General features: G+C 40.9%; 1 protein-coding gene across 1 annotated transcript in view; it reads right to left on the minus strand.

The window, feature by feature from the left end:
- Positions 1-537: 537 nt before the first annotated feature.
- Positions 538-10,334, minus strand: part of serinc2 (serine incorporator 2) — a 12,025-nt gene continuing 2,228 nt past the window's right edge. Inside the window, exons 2-10 of the mRNA XM_032536243.1 lie at positions 9,354-9,515; positions 7,995-8,182; positions 7,746-7,825; positions 7,250-7,387; positions 6,364-6,533; positions 5,795-5,885; positions 4,021-4,180; positions 2,402-2,614; positions 538-1,530 (exon numbers count right to left, since the gene is read on the minus strand). Of these exons, the coding sequence (XP_032392134.1) occupies positions 1,392-1,530; positions 2,402-2,614; positions 4,021-4,180; positions 5,795-5,885; positions 6,364-6,533; positions 7,250-7,387; positions 7,746-7,825; positions 7,995-8,182; positions 9,354-9,515 (1,341 nt within the window). The 3' untranslated portion in view covers positions 538-1,391. The remainder of the gene's footprint in view (positions 1,531-2,401; positions 2,615-4,020; positions 4,181-5,794; positions 5,886-6,363; positions 6,534-7,249; positions 7,388-7,745; positions 7,826-7,994; positions 8,183-9,353; positions 9,516-10,334) is intronic.

Genomic DNA, 10,334 nt, shown 5'->3' on the forward strand with positions numbered 1-10,334 from the left:
GCAGAAATTTTGCATTGGCTGGCCACCCATAAAAAAATCAACAGAGGAAAGCTAAGTGTTTTGCAAAACACACTGTGCTAAAGGCAAACCGTGTAAGGAATTGTGCATGAGCAACACTTAGCTGGCTGCGCTTTTTTGAAATCTTTTGACGTAAACTGGAGTTACAAACTGGACATGTAGAACTTGAAAGAGATTTGAATGTATCAGGCAGTGAGGAAATAATGAAAAGATACTATTGGTTGGATTATGGGAAGTGTAGTGTCCAGTGATTTTGGAGCGTGAACTATACCAAGGACTGAAAATAAAGATATTTCAGTCTCTGCAGCTTTGATTTTTTTGCATTCATTTAAATGATCAGACCCTGACTTGAATAACAGCAAAAACCTATGTGCTGCACATACTGTCACTTTATCTATGCTTGTAAAGGGACTATAATCTGGTTGTACTCTAATGGCTGACAGGCACATACACTGGGTTTATTTGTAATATGAAAGGCACAAATAAGACCATGAAAAACAAGCGTGTGTGTGTGTTGGGAATCCCCCATTGAAGGAGCACAATAAATCACATTTTAGCAGAATCGTGTGATTAATGGAGGGAGGGCAATGAAGCATTAGGAAGTCCCTGCTGCAGCCTTGATGACATTGTGTGTGGCGTTTCTGACGAGAACATGTGCCAACTCACACAGTAGAATGTACAAAAAAGGTTATCATAAAGACTAAGAAATCTTTCAACACACATCTAAATAGATTGTGTGTAATGAAATCTATCCTACATAGAAAGTCTAACTGATGGACAGCAGCCCCACCTACAGGACAGAAATGTTGCCTACACGCTGATGAAAGTGTGAACTTTATTGATTATAATGAAAAGTGAACATACAGCATGTTGAGGAAGCAATTTTATACCACAGACTATAAAGATATCAAAAACTGCCCTTTTGAATAGCTTGTGTAAAATATAATAAAAGGCACTTTAAAAATGGGCAATAAAGCAAATGCATAATAAATCTAATTTGGAAAACACCTTTCCATGAAATCCAACTGATTTAAAAGAAATGATACAAAACGTTAAACAAAGCCAAAACATTTGCTCTTAATTAGAATATTTGTGACAGTAAAGAAAAATATAAAAAACGATATATAACCTGAGGTTAAACTGGAATGTGTGATTAAAGCTCATCTCAAACAATATAGTGTTCCTGCAAAACTGGTTTAAAACACAAATCAACATAATGGCTTCCAGTCAATAACAAAGCATATTACTATTTCATTCTCCAATTTAAATGTGGAATTGCAAGAAAATCAAACAAACAATCAACATGAAGCTAGCTTTCTTCAAGGTGCAAATAGCAACCGGCTAAAAGCCGCATGGACAGACTTCCCTGGGTTTCAGCTGAAGTCTCTGTTGGAGAGCACCACCGGGGCCACCAGGGTCCACAGGTAGATGAGCAGGCCGAGCCAGCTGGAGCTGATCTTCACCCACACGGCCGGCATGGTGCTCTGCATGGTCTGGTAGTCAATGTCGGGCCTGGCGAGTCCAGAACAAAATCAGAAAGTTGCATCAAGTCAGCCTGTCTAAAGTAGGGCTGTCAGAAGTGGCCAAAAATAATGTTCAAGTCTTCCTTCTAAAACAGCGACACATAGGGTTTGGATATTTTTCTATTTTTATAACATACATGTTTTAAGGAAACAAAAAGGAATGAAATCAGCTGTTTGCTTTACTAGATTGGCTGTCCTGGCTTGCCATGCACCTGCATCCTCTCTAAATACAAAAGAATGGGGTGTTTCCATTGCTTCCACCTCCATTACTTTCTGAAAAATGTTGCAGTTTTACTGTAGCAGAAGTAGTCTTTTCACGTTTTTATTTTTTTTTATAGCCGTGTATGTAACCTCAAACATCTTACCTGGTCATGTTGGTATCTTTGCTCTTTTACCTGTTTACTGATTCTCTCGAACAGTACAGTTTATAATTGATTCATTCTTATTTGGTGTTTATTTATTTAAAAAAAAAAAAATACAGTATATACATATGTGCAGACTGGAGTTAGAGTTTGGTCCACATCAACTGCTGCTGTGTAGAGTTTTGTAAATGTAGCACCAGTTGTGCACGTTGTCGTTTAGCAAATCAAAAAAAACTGTAAAATATCTACACACATTACAAAATATACTAACTAAAAAAAAGATGCTATATTAAACATCATAGATTGACCGACTGGGCTCAACCACACACGGAGCTCAATGTTTAGGGCGCAGCGGCCCACGTGGGAATGCACGACGCAGACAGCCGCCGTAATGATGCTCTCTTTGGTTTCACAATATTCATAAATAGATTTTCATATTTGACTGTTTTTTGTTGTTCAACGTGTGTGTGTGTGTGTTCTTAAAAGGGGTATACTTACATGTACCAGTTGGTGAGCGTCATCATGATGTAGAGGGAGGCCAGTAAGAGGCTGAAGTGGAAGAAGGAGTAGTTGTAGGTGACTGCCTCCTCTTCGTTGTCCACGGCCCGCCGGACTCCGTCCTCCCCTGTGGTGGAACTGTAGTCGGTCAAAGCTTGGCTGTCTTCGGTCCGCATCAGCTTGTTCACTTGGGTGTTTGTGGACGAGCGGATACTGCAGCAAGCAAGAGCACAACACGGGATTGTTGATATACAGTGACATGAAAGCCAAGGAGATAAAAAAGTATATAGTCTGTATCCGGGAAAATTATATGTATTATATGCACCATGAAAAGATATGTAAAAAGGCTGCAGGCCCCCCTAATTGTTATTGTAGGGCCAGTTTATTGTACGATATAGGTAGTGGGGGGAGGGGGGGGCCCTGCTCTGTCTTTTTTTCAGCTAATGGGGCCTTAGCCTAAAAAATGTTGAAGACCCCTGGTTTGAAGACATGCAAGACCTTTCTCTGCAGCGCTGTGGGGGAAGTATACACTTATAATGTTGTCGTTCTTATTCTGCATGCTTATACTGTAGTTTCTTCTTGATATAGATACCTGTTTTGTTTGATACTAAATGTTCAGATCTGCTCATGGACCTTGCTTATGCTGGAGGAGTTTTGGTTGATAATAAAACAAGACAAACACAAAACAAAAAGCATTTAATTTCTCTCTAGGACGTGCTACGCTACCAGCTAGGTGAGCATTATAATGTGTGTTACAAAGTGACGCGGGTTAATCACAGACGTAAAGGCTGGACTCCAGTAGAGCTGGAGCAGTTTATGTTTGAGTTTTCTGTTGGAAATGGTAAGTCCCTTTGGGGGGGGGGTGAAGACTTTGGGCTTTTTCACTTTGTAAACCTATTACATGCACAAAAAAGATATATAACACAAAAAAAGGAAAAGGGAAAAGCCAACAAGCATAATATGAGCACTTTAGTAGTGTTAGCGTGTTGTATGTTTAATGCTTGATAGCCTGTGGTGTCATGGTCGCGTTTTAATGTTTTGGAGAAGCCAAAGACAAATTTCCACCAAGTCTAATTTAATAAATCAACACCAGAGTACTTCCTTGTTTTATCAATAAAACAGTTGGCGAGTTGAAGCAGCCGTGCTGTGTGCGTGTTTGACCAATCAGCGACGGTCATCCCTGCAAACCCCAAAGTACTACCCTTCAATTTCCCGGAGCCCCAGAAAACTTTCACAGAACTTAATTTAGACCCTGATCCCTGTGGTGGAAACATAATGACTTCCTCAAAAGGTTCCTAGTCCCTGGGGAAAGCTCCTGCGGTCAAAGAGCGGCTTTATATTATCTTAGTATACGTTGCAAAAGATGAGCAATGTGGATATTTATCAAATTTAAACTATTTCCGAATAAGCTTTTCTTTTCAGGCATCTTCCATAACTGCCCTGACAAAAGCAGTATGCTAAACTAAACTCCCATCTCCTCTGGAGGAAGTGGGCGGTTCCTGACAGCAGGAAAAGGATCCAACTTGCAGTCAGCGCTGTATGCAGAACTTAAAAGTCTTCTTGTAAAAGTTAATCACGACATGAAACCTAATAAAATACCAGCAGTTACGGTAAAGTACCTGGCGTAAAGAGTACAGAAGAGGAAAATGATCAATCCCACGATGCTCTGTGCGTCCCACCACTGGACACTGCCCGGGGTTTGGGTCGGAGCCGGTCCTGGTGCTGGAGTGGCCGTGACAGTCTGGACCAAACTCAACAGACTGGGGTTACACTGCCGGTCTGAGGACGGAAACACACACACAGCATCGTCTAATATGACAACCAGTAGTTATTACAGCGTACAGGGGCATGTTTTCCTTTCCTTTATACTCCTTCCCAAAGTCAATTATCCTGTTTTTTTCTTTTTCTTTTTATTTCCCCTTTATTCTTGCAGGCACGTCACAAATTTACAACGGCGGCCTGACATGCATCAAGGCCACTTAAAGGAAGGGAAGGTGGGCAAGGAGATAAAGTGGATTAGTCATACATACAGTTTGAAAATGACATTAAATCGGATTTAAAATACAAGACAGACAGCAGCCAACACGTAGAAGCACATAGGTACACAGGGAGGGCTAGGTACCGAATTCAATACTTTTTAGGCACTGACTGAATTGCTTCTAAAGTATTGAGAAAATGCTATTCAATACCCAATTTCAATACCTAAGGAGTAAATCTCATCAGCGCCAGTGAGCCAATAAAAATGCAGCATGCTTCTACCAAGACCTAACAATAGGCTCGTTTGAGATGAACTGCACCTCGCTTGTAACGTGGACGAGAGCAGGCAGCAGCAGACGGGAGCGGGGACAAAAATCCGCTCTCACGTCGGACAGTTTCCAGCCGATTCCAGCAGCCTTTAGGCTGAACAGGAAGTCAGTCTGGAGAAACACTGTGGTCCGATTCCCAGTTAATAAAGTGTTATCAGACACATATCGACTGGTACACAAGTCTCCAGTTGTTTTGATTATGACAGAGTAGCTCTCAAAATGCTGTACATGCGATCTGTTGCTGATTTTTATTAACAACAGACTGTAGATGATCCGTAGTCTGAACAGATTTAGTCTCTCCGACTTCTAAACGTAACAATCAGCCACACAACATGTGGTTTGTACCGAATAATAATTAAATTCGACAAAAGGCAAGTTTATATAAAACATCACCACGTTGAGTCGATTCTGAACCACACAACTGTTAAATCAGCTGAGAGGCCGGCATTTCCCAGCATGCTCAGCATTATTGTAGTTGTGTTTTAAGTGACTTAGGTTTACTTGTTCTATATTCAAGTACTTTAAACATGTTGATATATTGATAAATTTAAATAATGTAAAAAAAAAAAAACTATAAAAAGAGCCTTTCTCTGATGTCATTTTTAAATTTTTCAAGAATCTGTTTAGACATCGAAATCGTTTTAAAAGTACCGGTTCAGCATCGGAATCGTAACAATCCAACCGATATCCAACGCTCACGATGTTTGTAATTGGCTGTCGAACTTCAGACGTCTTAGAGACAGCAGGAAAAACTACGTCACACAGAGACAGAATAAATACATAAAAAGGTTTTGTGCGTGTGTAATTTTGTAACTTCTTTTTGTTTTATAAAATTGGTATTGTAAAAAAGTATTGTTTAGGAAACCGGTATCAATGTCATGGTATTAGTATCGGTATTGGAAACATTTGAACAATATCCAGCCCTAGACATGGGGGACTAAGAAAGGAAGGGAGAAACCATACAAAATGTTTAGCTGGGAAATTATATTAAACATTTTTTTTTTGAAAAAGCAACCGCATATGTCGCTTAACAAGGAAGAATGGCGGGTCAAGTTGTGAATAACAGGCAGCTTGTGTTGTGACTCACTGGGGTTGTTAGTCATGGCTGACCAGGTCACATACATGGTGTAGCAGGAGATGAAGGAGGCCTGCAGCAGGCCGGAGGTGGGCTGGGCCTCCTGTGGAGACACGGCACAGGATGAGTCCCAAAATCAATCATTGTGCCAGTAAAACAAACTCTCTTCAATGCTCAGTCAAACTCTCCAGAAACAAAATATGGATAAGCTATGAGCTGGACCTGTGATTTGGTTTGTGTGTGCTTATTTGTTATGTGTGGCCTGCTTGATGGTTTCCGGTTTGTCTGTCCAGATTATTTTGTTCCCGTTTGTGTCTAAAAGAGTTCAAGCCGACCGAATTTAACATGGACACTGATGAATGCCAATTGAATTTCTATCATAGATGAAAAATGAAAATGAAGAGGATGTAGAACTAGAGAAGTTCTCAACTTCTCTCTACCTCTTGGAACCTGAACAATATTATTTTAGTTGCTCATTTGCTGCTGAGGATCTTGTTGGTTTTCTCTTTCATTGCCTGTAAGTTTTTACTCCGGTCCATGAATGGATATGTACTATCATATAAACATCCGTCTTCTATTACCTGAACTTTGGGCAGAATGGCCACGATGGACACGATGATGCAAAAGATCAAGTTGAGGCTAATGAAGACCTTGTGCTCGGTGCAGTCGTCAGGTTGGATGTAAAACACGTAGAAAAGCACGACAGCAGAGAAAGCCAAGGCGTAGAAGAACAAGGTGAATGACAGCAGAGCTGGGAAGAAAGCAAGAGCAAAGGGTACCGCCATTAGACAATCTGCTTGTGACACAGTGTATTTTATGCAGATTGATTGATTAAATTTTGTCAATTCATCACTTCCAGACTTCCATTAATTCCATGCATTAGTACAATTTATTTAATTCTGGTTTTAGGGATTATATTGTCCCATGGTTAACCACTGGACAGTATATAACCTTTTTGTGGTAATGTAATTTATTTAAATAAAACTTGGCAGACAAATGACTTAAAAGTGAATACATTGATTCCAAATAAACACGTATTGCCCTGTAAACACATTGGCCAAACGCTAAATGTTAAACTTGCACTTTAAGGGTTGTTTCTGTGGGTTTAGTAGTAGCCATCTCAGAGCTGTTTCTGGTCCTTAAAAAGGTCTCTCTCTGTAGGGATCTTTTCCATAATGCAGTCAGACACAGAATAACAATTTGAGCCTGTCAGTGACAACAGCAGTACTTTTAGTGAAGTAAATTAACGATGCCCATTTCCCCTGTAGGATTACATTGTAGCCTGGTTCGCGGCTGATGGTCACAGCGTTCTCACTCAATACTGGACCAATTTCAAACATTGTTGTTCGCATCAGTCACTCACACAAAAACATAGGAAAATAGGGTCCAGAAAAAAACAAAAAAAAAACTGAAGTAACCCTTTTACAGGTTTCTTGGGATAAATAGGACGGTGTGTTGCCCTTCTACCTGCAAACCAGCACTTGGAATTTCCTTCTTCTGCCTTCAGCAGCCAGGACTGGTTCCAGGAATGGGCGAAGTCCACCAGCAGGATCAGCTGGGTGATGATGAAGAAGAAGGAGCCCACCATGCCAAAGTAATACCACACTGAGACCAGACAGAAATGGATGCAGAACATTTGTTTAGAAAGTTATCAGGCTGTTCAAAGGCAGAGGCAAGCATGTACTCGTTATATGAAGTGATGGACATCAGAATTGACCATTTTAATAAAAGCGTTTCAATACTTTATACAGCATACATATTCGGGAGAACTGTTTCGAGCTCAATACCAAGCCCTTATTTGGACTCAAACGCCTGCAGCATTGCACTGGAACTAAACCGTGGACCATCTCATTTGTCTGAAGGTGTGTGTGCTGTGGGAGAGTTCAGATAAAAAAAAAGAAACCTGGCAATAAAGAAACTGCAACATCTAATAAAACTGCAATAATAGGTCTGGGCTTCATACCTGTGTTGAAGGTGCCGTCTGGAATGAAGAACGCCCCCACCGCTATGCCAACCAGCAGGAGGAACTTGAAGAACCAGAAACTAAGAAGGAAGGAAGTAAAGTTATTCTAAGTATGTGAACAACGAGTATGTTTTTCCTCTCGGTTTCGGCCCAGTCTTAGGGGTGCAGTTCCCATGTTTGGCCGGCAGAGTGCAGCATGACTTCATCGTACAGGACTGTGGTACAGAGATTGCAGTGCACAGTACAAACCCATTTTGGATGGCGGCTCGGGGGTCCTTGCTGTTGCGCACTCGGATCATGATGATGGAGAAGAGGAAGAAGAAGCAGGCCATGGCGAAGCACATGCGGTACACAGACTTGTAGCCGACAATGACATCGCAGTTCACCTTGTTTTCTAGGCCAGGTATGGATGTCCCACCGAGACAGAAACCTGGAATCTGACAGTGTGAAGCACACAAAGCAAATAATGGGTTGGAATAAACTGAGGAAATTGAAATGATTTTTGAAAATGGATGTTCTTTACAAAAACATTTAAAATAACAAACACATAATCCAAGCATCTGTCTAGCTGCTCTACAGTATCACTGTTGCTGGGTTACTTTAGCCTTAAGGTAAGTGCTACAGAACACTGTTGACCAAAACAAACACACACACACACACACCACAACAGTTTCTTCCCACAGGCCGTCACTATGATGAACACTTAAACTACTTAAATTATATACTTAACAGTGTTAAACACATAAATTAAAAAGGTCACATCAACCTAGCTCAGGGAAATATAAGCAGCCTGTTATGTTAATAATTCTTTAAACCTGATTTTTAACCCTCTGAGGTCTAAGGCATTTTCACATATCTTCTTGAATTCTTCTTTAAGGGTATATGCATATAACTTCATCCCCATGTGTTTCATATCAAATTGTTCCCAACAAACAGCTTTCTGTATAGTGACGCCCTTAGCAATGTATAAAGTGATAATTCTGCCCTAAAGCGGAATTATTTCTCAAATCGCTTGTGAAAACATACCTACACTTAATGGCATAGCTGCAAACTCAGAAGGGCTGAAAAAGGAGACACCTCTTTACTTTTTACATTGAACTAACATTGTGTCGTATCTGTATCACCAAATATGTTTTACTGTGAAGAAGACCACAGTAGGTTTTTGAACCCCCCCCCCAAAATAAAACTCTTCGGATCGACACGATTCATGTGGATGCCATTTTCCCCATTCAAAACGAAGATTTTGGCAGAAAAGCGACTAGTTTGCAGTAATGTAACTGTTTTGGTGCTTGAAATGGGTTAACAAACGTCTTGGGTTCACAAAATTAGCATAATGTATGAATAATATAGTAAATAAATGTCTGAAATGAAATTGTATTATCGCTTTTTAAGTAGCAGTGATGTCAAACATCACTTGGGCTTGCTGGTGCGTCTTTTGTCCTCAGAGGCTTAAAACAAATTTGAAGTATTTTCCAATTATTCCTTGAGTTGAAAATTTGGGTTGAAAAATTTCAAAGATACTTCTGCCTTGAAACAGTTAAAAGTGCCTTATGCAACAGCCCAGTGTGGCCCATTCCTTTTGATCTGATTTAGTTTTATCTAATGTACCTGTTTAAGATGTCCCTCCATGCCTGGGAGAATCATAATGACAGACACCAGAGTCCCGAGCAGCAGCAGGAAGGAGAAAGCCAGCCGGCTCACGGTGGAGTTGGTGGTTGAAGGGCAGCATGATGACAGCAGGCAGGAGGCCGAGCCGCACAAACAGGACGCCTGCAAAAGAGACAATTAGCTAAGCATTCACACAGATTCATATTTCATGGCAGTCCAGGACAGGGCTCCGGGGTGTGAGATAATCAGGGTAATGCATGCATGGCTTGCAACGAGAGAAAAAACAAACAAAACAAATAACACAGTGTCTAGAGTCAGTATCTTTCTCATTCTTCTTCACGCTTCCACTAAAGCAAAGACATGGTGATTTACAGAGGCAGTAATCATCAGGCCTGTGATTAAAGTGTCTCTCTCTCTGTTTCTCTCTTTCTCTCTCTCTCTCTCTCTCTGTGCACCGTGGACAGGATCACTGAGGACCCCTGCATGATTCAGACTGCTGAGACGTGCGTTAAGCACTGGAGCAGAGACTGTATCTGAGATCAGCCATCCTTGACTAAATACGAGTATGCACCAGAGTACTCTGGCCTTTAATGTAAACATTGTACTCGCAACGACAAGAAAAATCCAGTTCCCATTCTTCAGATGGGCCTGTGTGACACAGCCTTGGCAACAAAAAATAATAATTTATACTTTGTTAATCCCGAAAGGGGAAATTACAATTTTACACTCTGTTGTTATTATACACAGGCCTGAATTACACACACATGCGCAGTACCTATATATGCACTAAATGGAGAGATGTTAGAGTGGGGGTCTGCCCATAGAAAGGCAGTCGAGCAGCTGGGGGTCAGACAGTCTGGCGAGGTCGGTGACTTGAGTCTGTTTGGTGTGTTCTGTGCCGTTGTCCGTCGGAGGGGCCGGCGGTCCCAATACTCTTTTCAATACTTTTTTTGCACTTGTATATTGTTGTTGGTTATGATA

The sequence above is a fragment of the Etheostoma spectabile genome, chromosome 14 (genome assembly GCF_008692095.1).
Source record: "Etheostoma spectabile isolate EspeVRDwgs_2016 chromosome 14, UIUC_Espe_1.0, whole genome shotgun sequence".
NCBI lineage: Eukaryota > Metazoa > Chordata > Actinopteri > Perciformes > Percidae > Etheostoma > Etheostoma spectabile.